The sequence below is a fragment of the Staurois parvus genome, unplaced genomic scaffold, assembly GCF_062004578.1.
Source record: "Staurois parvus isolate SC_StPar_1 unplaced genomic scaffold, SC_StPar_1.0 ptg000039l, whole genome shotgun sequence".
Taxonomy (NCBI): Eukaryota; Metazoa; Chordata; class Amphibia; order Anura; family Ranidae; genus Staurois; species Staurois parvus.
The window spans coordinates 663,164-688,516 of NW_028317835.1; the positions used below are offsets into that span (position 1 = coordinate 663,164).

A 25,353-nucleotide genomic window follows, 5' to 3' on the forward strand; every position below is an offset into this window, starting at 1 on the left:
GACACCAATGTAAGGACATACTACTCCACTGACACCAATGTAAAGGACATATTTCTCCACTGACACCAATGTAAGGGACATACTACTCCACTGACACCAATGTAAGGACATACTACTCCACTGACACCAATGTATGGGACATACTACTCCACTGACACCAATGTAAGGGACATACTACTCCACTGACACCAATGTAAGGGACATACTACTCCACTGACACCAATGTAAGGACATACTACTCCACTGACACCAATGTAAGGGTCATACTACTCCACTGACACCAATGTAAGAGACATACTACTCCACTGACACCAATGTAAGGGACATACTACTCTACTGACACCAAAGTATGGGACATACTACTCCACTGACACCAAAGTAAGGGACATACTACTCCACTGACACCAATGTAAAGGACATATTTCTCCACTGACACCAATGTAAGGGACATACTTCTCCACTGACACCAATGTAGGGCACATACTACTCCACTGACACCAATCTAAGGGAAATACTACTTCACTGACACCAATGTAAGAGACATACTACTCCACTGACACCAATGTAATGGACATACTACTCCTCTGTGGGTGTCCCCAGTGTGCCGTCCCCCTTCCCTCGTGTCCCGGGTATTATATACAGTATATACACAGTGTGTCTGTAGAGCCTGTAGTGTCCCGTCTTGTCTATTCTTAGTCTCTATCCATCTGGTGGTGGGGGGAGGGGGGCCTCTCTAATGGGGAATCTTCTTGGCTGTCACATGACCTCCCATGTGGAGGAATCTCCATGTCTGGGTGTGGAATGTAATGGGATCTTCCAGAGAAGACCTTCAGACTCCCCTCCATCTCTCTCCATTGGTGGGGAAACTTTTCCCTCTGAAAGAGTAAAGAGGACATGAGAAGGAAGAGAACGTCTCCACTTCCCGTCACTCAAAGCCAAAGGACTCATCCCAGCCATTCCTGGAGAGAAGGAGGACTAGAGGAATCCAGGAGGAGGACTGGTGAGGGTCTATACAGAGTACCCCTCATATGGTTCAGGAGGGGGCCGCATGTCTGGCACTCCCTTCCCTGGCCAGCTTGGCTGCATGCCTGGCACTCCCTTCCCTGGCCAGTTTGGCCGCATGCTTGGCACTCCCTTCCCTGGCCAGCTTGGCCGCATGCTTGGCACTCCCTTCCCTGGCCAGCTTGGCCGCATGCTTGGCACTCCCTTCCCTGGCCAGCTTGGCTGCATGCTCGGATTGGGGGTCCGCTATGGATTTTCTACAGGGACCTCACACTATATTTAACATTTTTGTGTGATTAACCCCCTAATATCCACACCAGACTCATATTGCTTTTTTTGCATTGTTGGGGGGCTCTTTCATGGAGCAGATACCATGGAAGGGGTGTGACCCCAAAAACAGTGGTGTATGCATGACTCGTCATTACTGGGATCACTCATATAAAAAAGTGTGGAGTGACGGAATGCAGGGGAACTACAAGAACCAGCAGACCCCCTCATTGTTCCCCTGTCAACCCCACGACCCCTTGTCATCCCTACTGTCCCCACAATGCCCCCTGTCCTCCCTACTTTCCCCCACAATGCCCTCTGTCCTCCCTACTTTCCCCCACACTGCCCCTTGTCCTCCCTACTGTCCCCCACAATGCCCTCTGTCCTCCCTACTGTCCCCCACACTGTCCCCTGTCCTCCCTACTGTCCCAACAATGCCCCCTGTCCTCCCAAATGTCCCTACACTGCCTCCTGTCCTACCTTCTATCCCCAAGAATGCCTCCTGTCCTCCCTACTGTCCCCCACACTGTCCCCTGTCCTCCCTACTGTCCCCACAATGTCCCCTATTCTCCCTACTTCCCCCCACACTGCCTCCTGTCCTACCTTCTATCCCCCACAATGCCTCCTGTCCTCCCTACTGTCCCCACACTGCCTCCTGTCCTCCCTACTGTCCCCCACACTGCCTCCTGTCCTCCCTATTGTCCCCACACTGCCCCCTGTCCTTCCTACTGTTCCCCACAATGCCCCCTTTCCTCCCTACTGTCCCCCACAATGCCCCCTGTCCTCCCTACTGTCCCCCACACTGCCCCCTGTCCTTCCTACTGTTCCCCACAATGCCCCCTGTCCTCCCTACTGTCCCCCACACTGCCCCCTGTCCTCCCTACTGTCCCCCACAATGCCCCCTGTCCTCCCTACTGTCCCCCACAATGCCCTCTATCCTCCCTACTGTCCCCCACAATGCCCCCTGTCCTCCCTACTGTTCCCCACACTGCCCCCTGTCCTTCCTACTGTTCCCCACAATGCCCCCTGTCCTCCCTACTGTCCCCCACACTGCCTCCTGTCCTCCCTACTGTCCCCCACACTGCCTCCTGTCCTCCCTAATGTCCCCCACAATGTCCCCTACCTATTCTCCCTACTTTCCCCCACAATGCCCTCTGTCCTCCCTACTGTCCCCCACAATGCCCTCTGTCCTCCCTACTGTCCCCCACACTGTCCCCTGTCCTCCCTACTGTCCCAACAATGCCCCCTGTCCTCCCAAATGTCCCTACACTGCCTCCTGTCCTACCTTCTATCCCCCACAATGCCTCCTGTCCTCCCTACTGTCCCCACAATGTCCCCTATTCTCCCTACTTCCCCCCACACTGCCTCCTGTCCTACCTTCTATCCCCCACAATGCCTCCTGTCCTCCCTACTGTCCCCACACTGCCTCCTGTCCTCCCTACTGTCCCCCACACTGCCTCCTGTCCTCCCTATTGTCCCCACACTGCCCCCTGTCCTTCCTACTGTTCCCCACAATGCCCCCTTTCCTCCCTACTGTCCCCCACAATGCCCCCTGTCCTCCCTACTGTCCCCCACACTGCCCCCTGTCCTTCCTACTGTTCCCCACAATGCCCCCTGTCCTCCCTACTGTCCCCCACACTGCCCCCTGTCCTTCCTACTGTTCCCCACAATGCCCCCTGTCCTCCCTACTGTCCCCCACAATGCCCCCTGTCCTCCCTACTGTCCCCCACAATGCCCTCTATCCTCCCTACTGTCCCCCATACTGCCTCCTGTCCTTCCTACTGTTCCCCACACTGCCCCCTGTCCTCCCTACTGTTCCCCACACTGCCCTCTGTCCTCCCTACTGTCCCCCACAATGCCCCCTGTCCTCCCTACTGTTCCCCACACTGCCCCCTGTCCTTCCTACTGTTCCCCACAATGCCCCCTGTCCTCCCTACTATCCCCCATAATGCCCCCTGTCCTCCCTACTGTCCCCCATAATGCACCCTGTCCTCCCTACTGTCCCCCATACTGCTTCCTGTCCTTCCTACTGTCCCCCACAATGCCCCCTGTCCTCCCTACTGTCCCCCACACTGCCTCCTGTCCTCCCTACTGTCCCCCACAATGCCCCCTGTCCTCCCTACTGTCCCCCACACTGCCCCCTGTCCTCCCTACTGTCCCCCACACTGCCTCCTGTCCTTCCTACTGTCCCCCACAATGCCCCCTGTCCTCCCTACTGTCCCCCACAATGCCCCCTGTCCTCCCTACTGTCCCCCATAAAGCACCCTATCCTCCCTACTGTCCCCCATACTGCCTCCTGTCCTTCCTACTGTCCCCCATAATGCCCCCTGTCCTCCCTACTGTCCCCCATAATGCACCCTGTCCTCCCTACTGTCCCCCATACTGCCTCCTGTCCTTCCTACTGTCCCCCACAATGCCCCCTGTCCTCCCTACTGTCCCCCACACTGCCCCCTGTCCTTCCTACTGTTCCCCACAATGCTCCATGTCCTCCCTACTGTTCCCCACACATCCCCCTGTCCTCCCTACTGTTCCCCACAATGCCCCCTGTCCTCCCTACTGTTCCCCACACATCCCCCTGTCCTCCTTACTGTCCCCCATAATGCCCCCTGTCCTCCCTACTGTTCCCCACACTGCCCACTGTCCTTCCTACTGTTCCCCACACTGCCCACTGTGCTTCCTACTGTTCCCCACAATGCCCCCTGTCCTCCCTTCTGTCCCCCATAATGCCCCCTGTCCTCCCTACTGTCCCCCATACTGCCTCCTGTCCTTCCTACTATTCCCCACAATGCCCCCTGTCCTCCCTACTTTCCCCCACAATGCCCCCTGTCCTCCCTACTTTCCCCCACACTGCCCCCTGTCCTCCCTACTGTCCCCCATACTGCCTCCTGTCCTTCCTACTATTCCCCACAATGCCCCCTGTCCTCCCTACTTTCCCCCACAATGCCCCCTGTTCTCCCTACTTTCCCCCACACTGCCCCCTGTCCTCCCTACTGTCCCCCACACTGCCCCCTGTCCTTCCTACTGTTCCCCACAATGCCCCCTGTCCTCCCTACTGTCCCCCACACTGCCCCCTGTCCTTCCTACTGTTCCCCACAATGCCCCCTGTCCTCCTTACTGTCCCCCATAATGCCCCCTGTCCTCCCTACTGTTCCCCACACTGCCCACTGTCCTTCCTACTGTTCCCCACACTGCCCACTGTGCTTCCTACTGTTCCCCACAATGCCCCCTGTCCTCCCTTCTGTCCCCCATAATGCCCCCTGTCCTCCCTACTGTCCCCCATACTGCCTCCTGTCCTTCCTACTATTCCCCACAATGCCCCCTGTCCTCCCTACTTTCCCCCACAATGCCCCCTGTCCTCCCTACTTTCCCCCACACTGCCCCCTGTCCTCCCTACTGTCCCCCATACTGCCTCCTGTCCTTCCTACTATTCCCCACAATGCCCCCTGTCCTCCCTACTTTCCCCCACAATGCCCCCTGTTCTCCCTACTTTCCCCCACACTGCCCCCTGTCCTCCCTACTGTCCCCCACACTGCCCCCTGTCCTTCCTACTGTTCCCCACAATGCCCCCTGTCCTCCCTACTGTCCCCCACACTGCCCCCTGTCCTTCCTACTGTTCCCCACAATGCCCCCTGTCCTCCCTACTGTCCCCCACAATGCCCCCTGTCCTCCCTACTGTCCCCCACAATGCCCTCTATCCTCCCTACTGTCCCCCATACTGCCCCCTGTCCTCCCTACTGTTCCCCACACTGCCCCCTGTCCTTCCTACTGTTCCCCACAATGCCCCCTGTCCTCCCTACTATCCCCCATAATGCCCCCTGTCCTCCCTACTGTCCCCCATAATGCACCCTGTCCTCCCTACTGTCCCCCATACTGCTTCCTGTCCTTCCTACTGTCCCCCACAATGCCCCCTGTCCTCCCTACTGTCCCCCACACTGCCTCCTGTCCTCCCTACTGTCCCCCACAATGCCCCCTGTCCTCCCTACTGTCCCCCATACTGCCTCCTGTCCTTCCTACTGTCCCCCACAATGCCCCCTGTCCTCCCTACTGTCCCCCACAATGCCCCCTGTCCTCCCTACTGTCCCCCATAAAGCACCCTATCCTCCCTACTGTCCCCCATACTGCCTCCTGTCCTTCCTACTGTCCCCCATAATGCCCCCTGTCCTCCCTACTGTCCCCCATAATGCACCCTGTCCTCCCTACTGTCCCCCATACTGCCTCCTGTCCTTCCTACTGTCCCCCACAATGCCCCCTGTCCTCCCTACTGTCCCCCACACTGCCCCCTGTCCTTCCTACTGTTCCCCACAATGCTCCATGTCCTCCCTACTGTTCCCCACACATCCCCCTGTCCTCCCTACTGTTCCCCACAATGCCCCCTGTCCTCCCTACTGTTCCCCACACATCCCCCTGTCCTCCCTACTGTCCCCCATAATGCCCCCTGTCCTCCCTACTGTTCCCCACACTGCCCACTGTCCTTCCTACTGTTCCCCACACTGCCCACTGTGCTTCCTACTGTTCCCCACAATGCCCCCTGTCCTCCCTACTGTCCCCCATAATGCCCCCTGTCCTCCCTACTGTCCCCCATACTGCCTCCTGTCCTTCCTACTATTCCCCACAATGCCCCCTGTCCTCCCTACTTTCCCCCACAATGCCCCCTGTCCTCCCTACTTTCCCCCACACTGCCCCCTGTCCTCCCTACTGTCCCCCATACTGCCTCCTGTCCTTCCTACTATTCCCCACAATGCCCCCTGTCCTCCCTACTTTCCCCCACAATGCCCCCTGTTCTCCCTACTTTCCCCCACACTGCCCCCTGTCCTCCCTACTGTCCCCCACACTGCCCCTTGTCCTCCCTACTGTCCCCCACACTGCCCCCTGTCCTCCCTACTGTCCCCACACTGCCCCCTGTCCTCCCTCCTGTCCCCATACTGCCCCCTGTCCTCCCTACTGTCCCCCACAATGCCCCCTGTCCTCCCTACTGTCCCCACACTTCCCCCTGTCCTCCCTACTGTCCCCCATACTGCCCCCTGTCCTTCCTACTGTCCCCCACAATGCCCCCTGTCCTTCCAATTTTCTGTATGCTGGGGTCTTATCGGAATCTGAAAGCCCCCCCATGTGAATGAGTATGGAGTACATGTTACAGTTACTCATTCACAAGAAAAAATGTGTAAATAATGACAGGAGACCTTCTGTGACAAGTCCTTTATTAAAAATAAAAATGTAAAAAATGTCCCCCGAATAGATCCAACGTCACTCACAATGCCCGCCGCCATCGCTACGTGGAAAAAGGAAAAAAAACTTGTGACTCCGGCTCCCGGGAATGGCGGCTCTGAACCTGGAAGTGACAGAATGTTTGTCATTTTGGGGTTCAGTCATCACAGATGAGATCGGGGGATCAGATCCTCTCCAAGCTCCTCCTGCTTAGTAAGATGAAGTGGTTTACCGATGTTCCTCCGTCCTGGATATCCTGGAGGAAACAGGTACCATCAGGGGGGAGGGGCGGCACATTCTCTGTACTGTAAAGTGATTGGCTGCTTCTACAGCTGCCCGGATCAATTTTACATGACCGCTGGCTGAAATAATAATACAAACCTCATTTGTGTTTAACCCCTTGAATACCAGAAGGATAAGAAATGTACCTTAGTAGACGAGGGGTCGGGTAATGAGGTGAAGCTCTCCTGACTTCCATCAGCCAATCATGTGGAAGCAAAATTGCATTTTTTACATTTTCTTTGCGTGTGATTGGATATTCTTTGTAAAGTCAGATTTCACCGCATTCACTAAGCTCCGGGGGAAAGTTCTGTGAAAAGTGTAAAGTGAACAGCCTAGTTGTATTTAGTAATCCCCCCTCTGTCTGTACACTGAACTGTCCGGAATGCAGGTCTGGGGCCAATAATGATGCAGACAGCTGACATACATGACATGGATCCTAATACCCCTCCCCCTCCTCTCCCACCCTACTTAATATAGACCAGCAGACTAGAATATCCTCCTGCGCCCCCCTGCAGGCTGACACAGGATGGGGGATGGTGTGGGACAAGGCAGAGGGGGGGCATGTTCTCATGGAAGATGACTGAATGAGATTTTGAGCTTCACCCTTGTCTTTGCTGGTATATGGAAGATCACTTGGTGGTGGTAATGGAGCTGAACCCGGCAATGAAGCAGATCTACAGTACAGCTACCATTACTGGTCCCTCAATGGTCCCAAGGTCAGTGCAGATCTCCATAATGTTCCTCTCTGCCCCCCACCAACTTCCTTCTAACCCCCTCAACAGAGCTACGACCTTCTTTTAGTTTTGTGTTAATTAGACCTCAGCAGGCAGTTGTCACCGACAATCTGTCCAAGAGTTCCCTTTATTGTCCCAGCACCTCAATGCATCCTTTGACACCCCTCCCCCACCCTAGTAACACTCCCATCAAAAAGCTAACCCTTTGATCGCCCCTCATGTTAACCCCTTCCTGCCCAGTGTCATTAGCACAGTGTCAGTGCTTTTTTTTTAGCACTGATCACTGTATTGGTGTCACTGGGGATGTCAGTGACACCAAGTCAGGTTCCCCCAGTGTCAGAACTCCCATGCCAAAATTAAAAAAAATATGGTGTGGGGGCCCCACAGAATTTATACCAGACCCTTATCCTAGCATGCAGCCCGGCAGGTCAGAAAAGGGAGGGGGGGGAATGAGCGAGTGCCCCCCCCGTACCATATCAGGCCACATGCCCTCAACATGGGGGGTGCTTTGGGGTAGGGGGGGGCTCCCATCATCAGAAACAGAGCTTTTTTTTTAATTTTACTGTTGCTGCAGCGGCAGTGGCGGTGATGGCGGACATCGTGATTGGTGTTGGATCTACTGCGGGGGACATTCTTTTAGTTTTTCCTTTAATAGAGGACTTGTCACAGACCCTGTCCTGTCTTTTTTCACACTACACTTTTTTTTTTTTGTGAATGTGTAGCGGTACCATGTACCCCATACTCCTTCACATGGGGGGGGGGGCGGGATCTCGGGTCTCCCTTGTTAAAGGGGCCTTCCAGATTCTGATAAGCCCCCTGCCTGCAGACCCCCAAAACCACTGGCCAGGGTTGTGGAGAAGGGGCCCTTGTCCCCATCAACATGGGGACAAGGTGCTTTTGGGGGGAGCCCCTCCTGCCCCAAAGGACCCCCCCATGTTGAGGGCATGTGGCTTGGTATGGTTCGGGGGTGTGCTTGCTCCCCCCCTTTCCTGACCTGCCGGGCTGCATGCTCGAATAAGGGTTTGGTGTGGATTTGGGGGGACCCCCAAGACATTTTTTATAAAAATTTGGGCGTGGGAGTTCCCCTCAAAATCCATACCAGACCTGAAGGGCTTGGTATGGATGGGAGGGGGGACCCCATGCTGTTTTTTTCATTATTTTTTTAATTGCCGGCAATTCTTTTACATTCAGCTGTCAGTGGGGAACCCTGCAGACAGCTGAAACATTGCCACATGGTTGTCACTACTAAAATACCGCATGACTCGATCAAATACCTCCTGCAGTATTTTAGTGGCGTTTACTTTTTCTGACCTCCGGAACGGATTAATTGGTTTTCAATGCATTCCTATGGGAAACCGCGTTTTGGTTTATGAATTGTTTGCTATACAAAAAGTCCCGCAGAACAAATTAAATTCCTAAACCGAGGTATGCCTCTGTGTGTGTATATATATATATATACAGTATGTGTGTATTTACATAGACATGGCTTAGTCTGTATATTCTAGGGACATGTGGTGTCAATTAGTCGTACGTTGGCTTGCACCCCTCCCCCTAGGTTGTATGAGGATAAGGTCTCACATGCATTTAGTACATAAAGGTTTAAGTATGTATAAGTTAGGAATGGAAGTCCTTTACACTGTAGGATTCCCTGATTAACATATTCAAATGAAAAAGGAGTTTACATTGAAATCCATCTATTGGCGTCTGTAATATGATGGGATTCAGATGATAGGTAAAGTTCTATTCTATCATGTATATCATTGCTTTCACATGGACCATGCCATCCCCCCACCTCTGATGGAAGATCAGTGTGGCTCTGAAAAGGGGCCCCGAGTATTGGATTTCAGAGAAGGGAGGGGAGCAAGGCTGAAAGTGTTTTCCATGAATAGGCATTTGTCTCCAGAGACTCCAGTATAGTGGGACTATAAGACGCAGGAGGAAACCCAGCTCACTTTTAGGAGAAGGTGGGGGCTGAATTGCTCCTAACAGAGTACAAGGAAGAGAACAAAGACTGGAGGGGAGACGCTTCCATGAGGAAGAGCTGCCCACTGCTATACACACACATGATTCCACACAATTCCTATCTCAAGAATATAACTACACTTCTATTATTATTAGTTTTCATTCTGGATTTGAAGATTATTCTTGTAAGCTTGCTTGCTATTTCATTATTAAACCCATTTTCAGTTTTTACACAAGAATTGGAAGGACTTTCTATTTTGGACTTTTCTCCCCAATATAAGTCGGGGTTCACCTCTTGCCCACTGATTTTCTAAGGCAGATGGATTCCCTGTTTGTTCTTCTTTTTTTCCAAAAATAATTTTATTGGTATAAGAATAGACAAGATAGCATATAGAAGAAATACAACTATAAAGCACAGTCATCAAACAGATAATGCAATATTACTTTCCGTTTTGCCCTGTTTGTTCTTCTAGAGGGTCCGTCACCCCCTGACGCCGACGTCACACGAATATGTGGCCTCACAGAACTGGGCTTTTGTCCCCGGGGCCACATATTGTGTACCTGTCTTTGTGCTGGGAGTGCGACGCACTGACCTCTACCAACACAAAGACTGCGGTGTCACTGAGAGCCCCGGGTCCCATTCTAACGATCGGGCCCCGAGACGCCCAATTCTGGGTCACATGATCACTGTGATAGCCTCTGATTGGCTATCAGAGTGATCAGTCACTGTGCAGCCCGGCCCCCTTGTTTTTCTCTCTCTATGAATGGAGAAGAGAGATACATTGTATCATTATATACATCCTATTATACATTGTATCATTATATACATCCTATTATACATTGTATCATTATATACATTCCATTATACAATGTATCATTATATACATCTCATTACACATTGTATCATTATATACATCTCATTATACATTGTATAATTATATACATTCTATTATACATTGTATTATTATATACATCCCATTATACATTGTATCATTATATACATTCCATTATACATTGTATCATTATATACATCCTACTATACATTGTATCATTACATACATCCTACTATACATTGTATCATTATATACATCCTATTATACATAGTATCAATATATACATCCCATTATACATTGTATCATTATATACATTCTATTATTCATTGTATTATTATATACATCCCATTATACATTGTATCATTATATACATCATATTATACATTGTATCATTATATACATTCCATTATACATTGTATCATTATATACATTCTATTATACATTGTATCATTCTATACATCCTATTATACATTGTATCATTATATACATTCTATTATACATTGTATCATTATATACATCCTATTATACATTGTATCATTATATACATCCTATTATACATTGTATCATTATATACATCCTATTATACATTGTATCATTATATACATCCTATTATACATTGTATCATTATATACATCCTATTATACATTGTATCATTATATACATTCCATTATACATTGTATGTCTCTAACTCCTGGCATAGAGAGAAAAAAAAAGTTTGTAAAAAAAAAAGCAAAAGATAAATAAATATTTATTAAAAAAAAAGAAATAAAAAATACCTTCAAGGTTTGATCTGGTTTAGTGCCAGGGTTATTGTTTGGGTCAAGGTCAAAGGTCGGGGTCAAAGGTTAGGGTCAAAGGTCAGGATTTTAAAAAAAATTGGTATCCGTGTCAGTTAGTGTCATTTTTTTTTGGTAAAAAAAAAAAAGACAAAAACAAAATGCGCACCATTGTTTCTGGGCGGTACTCCGGGTACAAACAACAAATAACATACACATATATGGTATCGCCGTGATCGTCAAGAGGTGGAGAACTTAGTTTGGGTTGTTCTTTGGTGGTAGGTTATGGTAGTAACAAGAAACACACAGCTAAATAAAAAAATATTTTTTTTTTACTTTTTTCGGCAAGTTTTCTTTTGATAAAAAAAAATCAGGAGATATCCATTTTTATTTAACACCAAATGAAAGCCCAATTTGTCCTGAAAAAAACACGGTAAATTCACCCGGATGTACAAAGTAGTTGTGATGATACGGACGGTTTTACTATCACGTCAACGTTGCATAATTCTGCCTCGGCATTTAGATTTGTTTTACCCTCAGGCATGAAGGGTTACAAAGAGGTTCTCACTCTTCCGGGTCCATTATTTCTGATTGAATTTGAAAGGTTCTAAGTGGATTGAACAGATTGTTTTTCAGGCCTATGAATTACGTGACAAAGTGCCTCCTTTCCATTATTGAAGCCCACTCCAGTAGTGAGCACTTCTTGGGCTTCTCATCATCAGGTTCCTGTGTCTCAGATCTGTAAGTCCTGCTCTTCAATGTATATGTCCTCTAAGTTTTACAAGGTCCATGTATCGGCCAGTTCATCCATTTTGTTCACCAACCTGCAAAACCTCTGCTGCAGCCAGAACTCATTTATTTAGTGGTGGAATCCCTACTGTCACTAAATGAGAGTTTTTGGTTTGGTGGCTACGATACTGGAAGCCACCGCCATCCTAGCAACCGAGGAAGCTGTTCAGATCTTAGCAACCAATGATTGTCACAAAGCATCATTGGCTGTTACGTAGGTTTCACCATAACAACCCATGATGCAGTGCAAGTGCCTGCGTCTTAGCAACCAATAAGGTGGTGCCGCACAGTTCCACTGGTTGCTAGGACACAGGTGGCCAGGGTATGGGATTTAGCGATGAAGTAGTGACATTTAGACAATTTAGTCAATGACCTCACCTGGAAGCCCTTTATTTCACTTTCAGCTGTCAGCATGGGAAATGTCATTTGTGGACAGAATATGTTGGGATAGTCTTGGTGGTCCGTGTGTTTTCTTTGGCAAGTTGGAGGAACATAAAACACCGGATGCCATGATTATTATCTATGATGGGGTCTCTGTTGTTGGTTAGACTTTATCATGGTGTTTATTTTCTAGTTGACCTTTTTCTTGTAAATGAGTAACCAGACATACTATGTACCTCTTACACATTTATGTAGGGGGGCAGATGTCTGGGGGCCCCTCTTACAAATCTTCCCTGCAGACCCTCACAACCACTCAGCTAGAATTGGGGGGAAGAGGCCTTGTCCCCATCAACATGGCTAGGTAGCCTGTGGTACCCTTCTCATGTTGAGGGCATTTGCCCTGGTATGGGTTAGGTAGAGGGCTACCACTTGCTGACCCCATTTCCTGGCCAGCCAGGCTTCCTGCATAGATATGGATTAGCTATGGATTTTGGGGAGTCAAGAATAAGGGTCGGGTATGAATGGTGAGAGGAATTCCAGCCACTTTGTATTGTTTCTCTCTGATTTTGTTTTTCTACATTCTACAGGTATGCCATTTGACAGGCAGGTCTGAAGCATTACTAAAGGATTTGTTTTTAATTAAAATAACACACATGGTACCCTTACCTGCTCCCTGCAATGGTACTGCACAGAGCAGCCCCAAACCTCCTCTTCTGGGGTCCCCTGCTGGATATTTTAAGCTCCTTTTCTTCAGTTTCTTCCCTGTAGCAAGCCACTTGCTCTGGGGGCTGGCATGTGGACTAGCTCCCCAGGGCCGGTCTGCGTGTGTCTATAGATATACACAGAGTGGCTCGGCCCCACCCCCTGCTCTCAGGATTTACCTGACAGTAGAAGGAGCCAATGGTTCCCACTGCTGCCCGATCCTCCTGTGAGAAGAGAAAGATGGGAGAAGAACCGCAGTCGGGCTCAGTGCTGGATCAATGCAGGACTCAGGTAAGTGTTTGGTTGGGACACAGAAAGTGGCAGAACATTGTTTACCTTAATGTGGGGAATGCTTTAAGGGAAGAAAAGATTTTATCTTCAGGGCCAGTTCCCACCATAACCACCTGCAGACCAGTGACGTGCCCATACGTTGCCGGACCTTCGCTGGTGATACTGGGATGATGGCTGCAGCTGAAGAAGTCATCCCGGTGTTGTTTATTAGAGCCGAGGGTCTGCTTTCTTATAAAAGCAATCCAACCAGATAATTAGCCGCTGGATTGCTTTTACAAGCAGCGGGAAGGGACCTCCCCCCTCCCACCACCTTCTGTGCCCTCTCAGCCTCTCCTGTCCCATAGAAGCAAACAGAGGCCAGATTGGCCCTGATGGCCTCCATGATGCAGGAAGATGGAAGTGATGAGCATTCATCCCTTCTGGTTTTCTGGAATATAAAATGGTAAGGCCCCTTTCACACCGGGTGGGCCCGTCAGCGGATCCTCTTGCTCAGCGGGGGATCTCTCTGCTGATCGCTGTTGGGCAAATGGATGACAAGCCTGCGTCTGCTTCGCTTATACAGAGCGGACATGGACACGGCCCGCTGTCCTCTATGGGCGGTCAGACTGCCATGTGATCCGATCCAATGGACAGGAGGGGAATGGATCCCCATCTGTCTCTTTTTGGTGGATCGGATCGGATGTCAGCGAGTGTAAAGGGACACATATCCGTTTACACCTGCCGCTCCATAGAGGAGAATAGAGGTTCTGATCGGGTCCGGACCCAATCGGAACGTCCGTGTGAAAGGGGCCTAAAGTATCTGATTACACTGATCTTGGTGCGATCAGATGTTAAGGGCAGAGGAGAGATTTGGAGGCTAATACACCCCAGATCTCTCCATAAAGAGTACCTGTCACTGCCTATTGCTGTCACAGGGGATATTTATATTTTCTGTGATACCAATAAAAGTCATCCAAATGAAATGTAAAGCGACAATGTCAACAAAATAAATGGAAAGAAATATGCAGCCCCCCTCCCCCCCATGTTTGTGAGCAAAAGGTGAATGCACGAGACATGCCGCACGCTTTCAAACAGCGATGGTCCCACACATGTGAGGTAACACCGTGAACATCAGATGGAGGGCAGTAATTCTAGTACTAGACCTCCTGTGTAAATCTAAAGTGGGGCCCTGTAAAGGCTTTTATAGCATCTCCTGTGGATAATGACTAGAGATGAGCGAAGTATTCAAAAATTTGATTAGACTGATTCGGCGAATTCGTGGACAATATTCGATTCGAGTCGAATATATTCGCTGTGAATTTAACTTAAAAAAGGGTGTTTCTAGGCTTCAAAGAGACTTAATATTAGTGCAGAACACTGTACCTTTAATTTAAATGCCCTTGGAGTCTGCTGGGGAAGAGAAATAATACTGTCAGTCAGTATGACATGCAGATGAGTGCCGTCGATCTTAGAATCACCGCACACTTCACTCATTTGGGCAGTCACGGGGCACGACGAAGAAGAAGAAGAAGAAGAATGAAAAGAAGAAGAAGAAGAATGAAAAGAAGAAGAAGAAGAAGAAGAAGAATGAAAAGAAGAATGAAAAGAAAAATAAGAAGAATGAAAAGAAGAAGAAGAAGAATGAAAAGAAGAATGAAAAGAAGAAGAAGAAGAATGAAAAGAAGAATGAGAAGAAGAATGAAAAGAAGAATGAAAAGAAGAATGAGAAGAATGAAAAGAACAATGAAAAGAAGAAGAAGAATGAAAAGAAGAAGAAGAATGAAAAGAAGAATGAGAAGAAGAATGAGAAGAATGAAAAGAAGAATGAGAAGAATGAAAAGAAGAATGAAAAGAAGAAGAAGAAGAATGAAAAGAAGAAGAAGAATGAAAAGAAGAATGAAAAGAAGAAGAATGAAAAGAAGAAGAAGAATGAAAAGAAGAATGAAAAGAAGAAGAAGAATGAAAAGAAGAAGAAGAAGAATGAAAAGAAGATGAGAAGAATGAAAAGAAGAAGAAGAAGAATGAAAAGAAGAATGAAAAGAAGAAGAAGAATGAAAAGAAGAAGAATGAAAAGAAGAAGAAGAAGAATGAAAAGAAGAATGAAAAGAAGAAGAAGAAGAATGAAAAGAAGAAGAAGAAGAAGAATGAAAAGAAGAATGAAAAGAAGAAGAAGAAGAATGAAAAGAAGAAGAAGAAGAATGAAAAGAAGAAGAAGAAGAAGAAGAAGAAGAATGAAAAGAAGAATGAAAAGAAGAAGAAGAATGAAAAGAAGAATGAGAAGAAGAATGAAAAGAAGAATGAAAAGAAGAATGAAAAGAAGCAGAAGAATGAAAAGAAGAATGAGAAGAAGAATGAAAAGAAGAATGAGAAGAAGAATGAGAAGAATGAAAAGAAGAATGAGAAGAATGAAAAGAAGAATGAAAAGAAGAAGAAGAAGAATGAAAAGAAGAAGAAGAATGAAAAGAAGAATGAAAAGAAGAATGAAAAGAAGAATGAGAAGAATGAAAAGAAGAATGAAAAGAAGATGAAGAATGAAAAGAAGAATGAGAAGAAGAATAGGAAGAATGAAAAGAAGAATGAAAAGAAGAAGAAGAAGAATGAAAAGAAGAAGAAGAATGAAAAGAAGAATGAAAAGAAGAATGAGAAGAATGAAAAGAAGAATGAAAAGAAGAAGAAGAATGAAAAGAAGAATGAGAAGAAGAATGAAAAGAAGAATGAAAAGAAGAATGAGAAGAATGAAAAGAAGAATGAAAAGAAGAAGTATTCCAGTACAGCAAAAAGTGTATCTGCAGAGAGCTCCGCTATTTCTGACAGTTCTCTGACAGTTCCTTCACATTTACAGCGGTTGAAACATTGTATCTGTTTCCGAATAAAAACATCTGTATCCTAAATGGAAACAAATAGATACAATGTTTCAACCGCTGTACATGTGAAGGAACTGTCAGAGAACTGTCAGAAATAGCGGAGCTCTCTGCAGGGACACTTTTTGCCGGCTGATCGGGGAAAATTCGATTTGCGCACCCGAAGTTTGCTAATATTCGGATTCGCCGCGAATCAAATTTTTCCTGAAATTCGAAACGAATTCCACTTCGCCTGGTTCGATTCGCTCATCTCTAATAATGACATTTACATCATTTGTGGCTGTTGCAGGCGTGCGCACTTTTAAAGAATGACACGTTTGGTATTTATTCACTCGCCGTAACATACATTTTTAAAAATGTTACCAAACAATTTGGTGTTACATTGTATTTATTTTACATCAAAATTTTTAAAATGCAATGCTCTGTGCGTTCCAGTGCGATTCACATGCTATCTGGGTGCAGTATGATTTCACACCATTCATTTGAATTGGCTGAAATGGCAGCAGACCACAGCTAAAGTTGTGCTTGGACTACTTCACAAAACACACAGCAACCGGACCGCATGGAACGTCTGTACTTCTGTGCCATGCCATCCAGTGCAGGAAAATGCCCTGTGATTGTGGCCTGCGTTTGGGGTGTCGTTAGCATTGCACTGACACCAGGTGGGGGACACAAACATGGACCTCAGATTTCCCACATCACATTCTGGTGTCAACTGGCCCTCAGAACCACTCTAAACGCATAAGCTTCATAGATATTGGGACACGATTGTCGGCACCATTAATCAAGCTTTTTTCAATGACATCAAACTGAACCCAAACCCCTTCACGCCTGAAGGTACAACAAATGTTCATGCCTAAGCACAATTTTGCAGCTTTGACATGCGTTAGTGAAACCGTCATCACAACTACTTTGTGCATCCAGTTGGTAAATGGTAATGGACATCTCCTGATTTTATTTTTATGTGATCAAAGGAAAACAGGCCCAAAATAGTGAAAATCATTTTTTCTAAAGTTAGCTGTATATTTCTTGCTGCTGCCATAACCCACCACCAAAGGACAACCCCCAACAATTCTCCTGCCCCCGACGATGGCAGCAATACCTCGTATGTGTATGTTAGTTGCTGTTTGTACCCGGAGTACAGCCCAGGAACAGTACTGCGCAGTTTTCTTTACATTTTTTTTTACCTTCTAAAACACACCGACACTAACTGACACTGATACTAATTTACATAAATAAATAACCCCCCCAAAATACTGACTCTGACCTTAACCTTTGACCCTGACCTTGACCCAAACACTAACCCTGGCACTGTCCTAGATCAAACCTTCATCTACGTATTTTTAAATTTTTTTTATTTTAAATTACTGTTATTATTATTATTATTATTATTAATTGATTTTTTACACACTGTTGTTTGTCTCTCTCTCTCCTCTCAGGGAGAAAAAAATGTAAGAAAACACATGGGGCGAGCTTCACAGTGGCTCCTCACTGTGATAGCCAATCAGAGGCTCACAGCGATCAGGTGACCCAGAGTTGGGAGTTCTGAGTTTTGATCATTAGTATGGGACCCAGAGCTCTCAGTGAGACCCCCGCCTCTGTGCTGGGAGCTGGCCATACGGCGTGCTCCCACCACAAAGACAGATATGCAAATATGCGGCCCCAGGGAAAATAAACCCAGTCCATTGGGGCCGTGTATTTGCGTATGCTCGGTGCCAAGGGGCTGAGCAATGTGTCCTAGGTACCTTAGAAGGTGTGATTACACAGACGTATACTAAGGTGGCCATATCTAGGGCTTTGTGTCAGGCATGGAAACTTATGTTGCTAGACTGGGAATCTCCAACCCCACCCAGTTCCCAGGAATGGCTTCACCATATGGACATCACCCAGCATTATTTTCCAGCATAGGGGGTTGCCCTGGAAAATTTGACAAACTGTGGGATAGATGGATGAGTACTCCGGGTCTAGCGCCCATTGAGCTAGTATTGTATAAGATGGTAATGTGATGCAAGGTGTACTCCTATACTTTTGAATTTTAACATATTATTTTTCTATCCCAAGTGGACCATGATGGCTGTGAAAACCCAATAGCATAAGGCTGTTGTGCGCTATGTTACACGTTTCTGACTTTGGATGTGTTTCATTATCTGACAATGCATGTCGTGATACTGATTGTACTCTGATGTCAACTCTGGAATGTTTTGGATGTTTTCATAAATTTTCTTTTTAATTAAAAAAATATAGAAAACATCTTTATTTAGCCCTTTATATGGAATTCTGACTTTTTTTTTTTCTGTACAGGTGGATTGAAGAACCAAGTTTTTGGTCATGCTGGTCTTCATAAGTACAACTCAGTCACATGGGAAACGAGCCAAATGGATGTCTTAGGTGATGGAACGTCTTTATTGTAGTTCACTGGAGGATTCACACAGGAAACGAGACATATCAGTGTTCTCAATGTTGTAAATGGTTTGGATCCTCTTCAACATTGATCCCCCCTCAGAGGACAACAGGAGAGAAGACATTTCAGTGTTGTGGAAGTGACAATGGCTTTACAATGTAGTTCAACCCTTGCATCCATAACAATTATTTCAGAAGCTATTTCTTGTTTGGATTGTGATAAAGGTTTTACAATGAAGGCAAAACATATCACACCCCAGAAGGGTCACACTGAAGAGAAACCTTTTCAGTGCTTTGAGTGCAACACAGCTTTTACAACAAAGGGAAATCTTACCAAACACCAGAGGGTTCACACCGGAGAGAAGCCATATCAGTGTTCTGAATGTGATAAAATCTTTACATCAAAGGATCAACTTATCACACACCAGAGGATTCAAACCAGAGAGAAGCTATATCAGTGTTCTGAATGTGATAAAACCTTTAGATGGAAGAATCATCTTATCACACACCAGAGGATTCACACTGGAGAGAAGCCATATCAATGTTCTGAATGTAATAAAACCTTTAGATGGAAGAATCATTTTATCACACACCAGAGGATTCACACTGGAGAGAAGCCATATCAATGTTCTGAATGTAATAAAACCTTTAGATGGAAGAATCATCTTATCACACACCAGAGGATTCACACTGGAGTGAAGCCACATCAATGTTCTGAATGTGATAAAGCTTTTACACAGAAGTCAGATCTTATCATACACCAGAGGATTCACACTGGAGAGAAGCCATATCAGTGTTCTGAGTGTGATAAAGCTTTTACACTGAATTTAAGTCTTATCATACACCAGAGGATTCACACTGGAGAGAAGCCATATCAGTGTTCTGAATGTGATAAAGCTTTTACTCAGAAGTCACATCTTATCAGACACCAGATTGTTCACACTGCAGAGAAGTCATATCAGTGTTCTGAATGTGACAAAATGTTTACAACCAACAGCAATCTTATCATGCACCAGAATACTCACACTGGAGAGAGGTCATATCAGTGTTCTGAATGTGATAAAGCTTTTACACAGAAGTCAAGTCTTATCACACACCAGAGGATTCACACTGGAGAAAGGCCATATCAGTATTCTCAATGTGACAAATCTTTTAAACAGAGAAAACAACTTAACACACACAAGAGGGTCCACACCAGAGAAAATCTGTAGCCGTGTTGTGAGTGTAACACAGATTTTTTTACATAAGTCACAGCTGATCACACACCAGAGGATTCGCAGGCTTCAGCTGCAGGAGGTAATGGGGAGAAGGAGGTTTAAAGGGGTAGAAGCCCAAGACTATTTTACCTTTTGACTATTTTTTTCAGATAAGTATCAACAGTGAATTGTGTTTCCTAATGATTTTAATCTCTATCCTTTTTATGGAGCTTTGACTGAACATGGAATATATTTTCATCATTCATTAACTGAGCTGTGTTCCCAAGTGTTTTCTTCATTGTCAGATCCTGGGCTAATGCATTACCAATGAACCAAATGCGATATCTCCTGCGCTCCGGGACCCAGACCGGTGGTGAGTAGATGGAATCAAACTCCAAAAAAGGAAGGAACCACCGAAATAGACAAGGTCGTGCAGCTCCACACCAAGGCTGGGGAAGCCCGAACAGAACTGTGAAGTAGAACAACAAAAAGAATCGCACCAACCTTGCGCATTACCTCAGTAACCAAAATTTATTTAGTAAAACATTGTATTTCTACCTTATCTTTTATGTCTATTATTTATATGGTTCTATGTAAACCTTGATGATTAGTTATTGCACTTTGTTGACACCCGGGCCCCTCCTCCCTGCCCAGGACAGCCCAACCCATTGGGGAGGGCCTTATTTTAGTGTGGAGGCATAAATGGGAACACACACTCTCAGTCCAGTCAGCTCTGAGGAAGAAGGCATGTCCTTCGAAACACGTCAGCTGTACTGAGTGGCTACCTCCATGATGGGATTCGCATTGGCATCTTGCCATTAAAGTCCCTTTGAGGACTTACATGCCTGTTTTTATTCGCTGTTTGTGAGTACCATTCTTTTACTAAATAAATTTTGGTTATTGAGGTAATGCGCAAGGTTGGTGCGCTTCTTTTTGTTGTTCTACTTCACACTAATGTATTACCAACACTGCCTCAGCACCAAGACTAGGTAGTGCTCAAGTGGCATCTTACCAAGCCTCCAAAGCCTCAGTGGGAGAGACTTCTCTAGATTCTGCTGACTATTCCAATATCCGTCTAGCTTGAGGGCTTTAGCTACTCTCACCTTGTCCACGCCTCCCTTCACATATTCCACCTCCCCTCCAATGATCAATGCCTTATTTCCAGGTTCCTCCTCCTCTCATGGATGACACCTTTACAGGTAGGACTGCAACAGGGACAACAGCCATGGAGAATTCTCTGTTCAGTGAGAAATCAAATTTCTAAGCTGGTGTAGACCTTCCAACACCAATTCACTGCTCTTTGTTTGGGATGTGTTCAACAGTACCACTTACACCCAGCTGGCTGCTTGTGTTCCATCTTGTCCTGCCACAAGTCTAAGGGATTCCATCAGGAGAAGATTGGACTTCCTTATTATATTGTCTCTCTGTTCAGCTATTGCTCCTCTCCATAGACCAATCACATACTACGAATGCATCTTCTGGGTGACTGAAATTCCTCTGACTCGGGTTCTCTTCAATGACTCTGAATAGTCAATTCTCTTTTTTTGGGTAGATATTGTTTGTGAAGAACCCTTTTTTGACCCTAGAAACATTATGATGTTGACCCTAAAGTGTAACTATGGTTAGAATTAATATTTACATAAAGGGTGCAATCTGTCCTGAACCACTTATGGTGATGTCCCAGTTCAGCACATTACACCTTTAGGATTTGTAATCTACCCAAATGCATTATACATCAGTTTTTCATGTCAGAGGGCTTTAATGTGCTAGAAAATGAGGATACGTATATTTTATTTGTTTTTCTAGGTAACACTTGTGATGTCACTACACTCCTAATGTAAATACGATGTAAAAGAATTCTGTTTTTGTTGCAGCGATCTGTTAAAACATTGAAAGCTCGGGGGGGGGGGGGGGGTGATGATTCCGGCTTGTGTGCTTAGTGCTGAATGCCGGCTGTTACAGAGCCTCCAATACCTGGATCTGGTAAGACCGATGCCACTTTAATATGGCCCTGGGACCAATAGCCACTATCTCAGCTGAGACTCAAGTGGTTGTTTTTCTGAGTCCTTCTTGTAACATTTTATGACTTGTTGATCCTGCCAGTAGAGACGTTATTTTTCTACTTCCTGAAGGAAGGAAGCCATCCTAAAAGTGGCAGTTGGAGGGGTTGAGACAAATCAAATAACACTGCTGGGGTGCATACAACTGTCAGCTTTTATTCATATGGTCTAAACCTTTGTAGAAAGGAACAAAACTGTTGCTGGAACTGCTTTACAAGTGTCAGTTGAAGTTGATTTGAATGTTTTTTGTCTCTTACTGAACCATTTGGCATGTTTAACCTTCTTCCTGTCCAGGCCATTCTCCAGTTTTCAGCACCGTGACATTTTGACTGACAATTACTTGGTAATGCAACACTGCACTTAAATTCATTTTATATCTGTGTTGTGATAGATAGACATTTCTTTTGCTGATATTTAATCATTACTGTTTTTTTGTATTTTCTCTATGAAAAGAGGAAATTACTTAACATTTTGAAAAAAGTTTCCCTTAGTTTCTGCTCTAAAACTTTACAAATAAATAATCTTCTTCTTAAATGTAGGCCAAAGTATATTACTCTACTTTTTGTTTTTGGTAAAAAAAAATATTTTATATTATTTAGTGTGTGTGAAAGTTATGGAGTCTCCAAACTACGGCAAATACACTGTATTTCAAGGTTACCAACCCAGATGTTGTGAAGGCCGGTCACATTTCTTGAGGTCCTAAAATTCCAGGACAGTACAAACACCCTCCAAATGACCCCGTTTTTGGAAAGTAGACACTCCGGGGTCTTTAGTAAGAATTGTGGCTATTTTTGTTGTAGTTGTAATTTTGTGTCACTTTTTTTGAAACTGAAGCAAGTAAATAAAAGATGTTTTCTTCACATAGTTGTTATTTTAACAAGTTATTTCTCACACACGGCTTAGGTATACTTACAATTACACTCCAGAAAACTTTCTTCTACTCCTCCTGAGTAATACATAGAGGGGCCCTGTGATGGAGGTGTGGGTGGAACAGAAGACACGCGGAGAGCAGGAGTACACACAAGGCTTTTATTGAAACACATAGGAGAACATGACTGGTAGAGCAGAGTTCTGTTAGACAAAGGGTTAAGTCTACACACAGGATGGGGGCACAGTGGGGGGCACAACTCTGGCCTGCAAAGGAATTCAATCCATACCACAGGGTTGGCAGAATTCCAGCAGACAAAAGGTTAAGTCCCTAACACAGTCTGTGCACACAGCAGAGGGGCAGAACTCCAGCAAACAAAGGGTTAAATCCTCAGCACAGGGTTGGCACACAACAGGAATGGCAGAACTCCGGCAGACAAAGGGTTAAATCCTCAGAACAGGGTTGGTATACATCAGGAATGGCAGAACTCCAGCAGACAAACGGTTACATTTTCAGCACAGGGTTTGCATACAACAGGAATGGCAGAACTCCAGCAGACAAAGGGTTAAATCCTCAGCACAGGGTTTGCATACCACAGGAATGGCGGAACACCAGGAGACAAAGGGTTAAATCCTCAGCACAGGGTTTGCATACCACAGGAATGGCAGAACTCCAGCAGACAAAGGGTTAAATCCTCAGCACAGGGTTAGCATACAACAGGAATGGCAGAACTTTAGCAGACAAAGGGTTAAATCCTCAGCACAGGGTTGGCAGAACTCCGGCAGACAAAGGGTTAAATCCTCAGCACAGGGTTGGCACACAGCAGGGATGGCAGAACTCCGGCAGACAAAGGGTTAAATCCTCAGCACAGGGTTGGCACACAGCAGGGATGGAAGAACTCCGGCAGAAAAAGGGTTAATTCCAGCACAAAGGGCAAAAGGTTCAGGCAGAATAGGGATTGGTCCAGCATGCAGGACAAAGGGTCCAGGCAGAGCAGGGTTAATCCAACACAGAGAGTACAGCCAGAGGTATGGTCTCCAGGAAAGGGTTGTGGGGTCTGGCCACAGCTCAGAAGCAAAGAACAAAAGAAAGGAGCGCACAAACCTTGCGCATTACCTCAATAAACAATTCATGTATTTATTAATAAGTTATACTCACAAGAGTAGCAGTACAAAAGGCATATAACATCCAACACCAACACAGGGTGAGACCACACGTGCGAGTTCCATCCAGAAGGGAGATAAACTCTTGCTCAACTCACGCGTTTCGAGGGGAGATCCCTTCTTCATCAGAGCTCAAACGTCTGCAAACGGTTTGCAGGAATAATTCATTTTCAGTGGTCAAAAGATAACTGACAGCCTCTCAGTTGAGTGTTTTCTGAGTCTTCATTCATAGGAGGAATTTAGCCGCTGTGTGTCAGGATTTCAGTGTTTACATCAAAACAGAGGCAAAACTTTTATGATTTAATATTCTGAAAGTGGGCGGTGCCTAAAATATGTACAAAGTATAAAAAGTTACAGAAAATACAAGAAATACAAGAAGACACACAAATGACTATTCACTATAAAATAAAAGGAAATAAAACAGAAATAAAACTTTTACCGAGAATTATCCTGCGACTGGAGCAAGTCAGAGAAAGTCCACAATCCGATAGTCGATAGAACCGGCTCCATACGAATCACCAAGTCCACACCTCAAGTCCTCAATTTATGGGAATATGGACGTGAGTGGGACATTAGTCCTTGGCCAATCAACCCTGGAGGGTGTTCCCGTACCAGCCCACAGGACGTTCTGGGTGCTGAAATGCCCAAAGTCCATTGGACCAGGAAAGGTTTGATTCACCAAGTCGGGGATTGAATTTCCGACAGCAGCGCATCAGTCCGATCGCAACAGTATCAATCACTGTTCAGCTGTCGCAATCCGGCGCCATATAACCATTTCCTGCATTTCTCTGGCATTCTACATAGGCCACAAATACAGTTTTACATGCAGATGTAGCCCACAGTGTGTCCAATCAGAAGGAAGTATTTTCATCTCTCTGCAACTAATATTTTAGCTTTTATGAGAGATGAAACATTCCCCTTTGATCTGTGTATATACGCCAGAGCTCCCCAGACAGATCGGAGCCCCCCTGGTCTCCTGCAGCCAAAATGTCTGGAGTTCTTCTTTTATACCTCAGGAAGGTGGCAAAGTCTGATTATAGATAAGTGACAAATCTTATTGGCACTTAGGTGTCACTTCCAGCCTGAGGAAGCTCTGTCTCTTTCAGATGCTAATGGGTGACCATATGTCTCTGAGTACCTATGACTGACTATATGACTGAATACATCTTTAATGACAAGGAATGAAACTAAATGTACGATTACATATTGCTACAGATCACATCTCAGCTCCTCACATCTGTACATTTATGTCACACCCTTCCTTACACTCACAGAAGGCGGTCAGAAGGTGATAATCCATTCTTAACTTCCTCCCAGCTCTCACTGCTGGATGGATGGACGGATGGATGGATGGATGGATGGATGGATAGGGGTACTTTATGACTAGCTTGTTACTCTCAAGCCTTCGTCAATGATTCCTCCTTAGATTACCCCGAATTCACTCTCATGGATGGATGGATGGGGTACTTTATGACCAGCTTGTTACTCTCAAGCCTTCACTCATGATTCCTCCTTAGATTACCCTGAATTCACTCTCATGGATGGATGGATGGATGGATGGATGGATGGGGGTAATTTATGACCAGCTTGTTACTCTCAAGC

The 25,353-nt window shown here is 45.9% G+C and overlaps 1 protein-coding gene across 2 annotated transcripts; it reads left to right on the forward strand.

Annotated features, from left to right (window-relative positions):
* Positions 1–499: 499 nt before the first annotated feature.
* On the forward strand, positions 500–22,580 carry LOC149470533 (uncharacterized). Of its 2 annotated transcripts, none has more exons than XM_089662751.1 (2): positions 500–1,000; positions 18,366–22,580. In XM_089662751.1, exon 2 carries the CDS (start codon positions 18,611–18,613, stop codon positions 19,673–19,675), a length of 1,065 nt encoding a protein of 354 aa, XP_089518877.1. In that variant the 5' UTR covers positions 500–1,000; positions 18,366–18,610; the 3' UTR covers positions 19,676–22,580. The 2 variants fall into 2 exon arrangements, with proteins under 2 accessions (XP_089518877.1, XP_089518869.1); XM_089662743.1 differs by lacking the exon at positions 500–1,000 and adding an exon at positions 7,138–7,472.
* Positions 22,581–25,353: the final 2,773 nt, after the last annotated feature.

Coding starts and splice junctions, on each gene's coding strand:
- LOC149470533 (XM_089662751.1), top strand. CDS start 18,611: ATGGCTTTACAATGTAGTTCAACCCTTGCATCCATAACAATTATTTCA.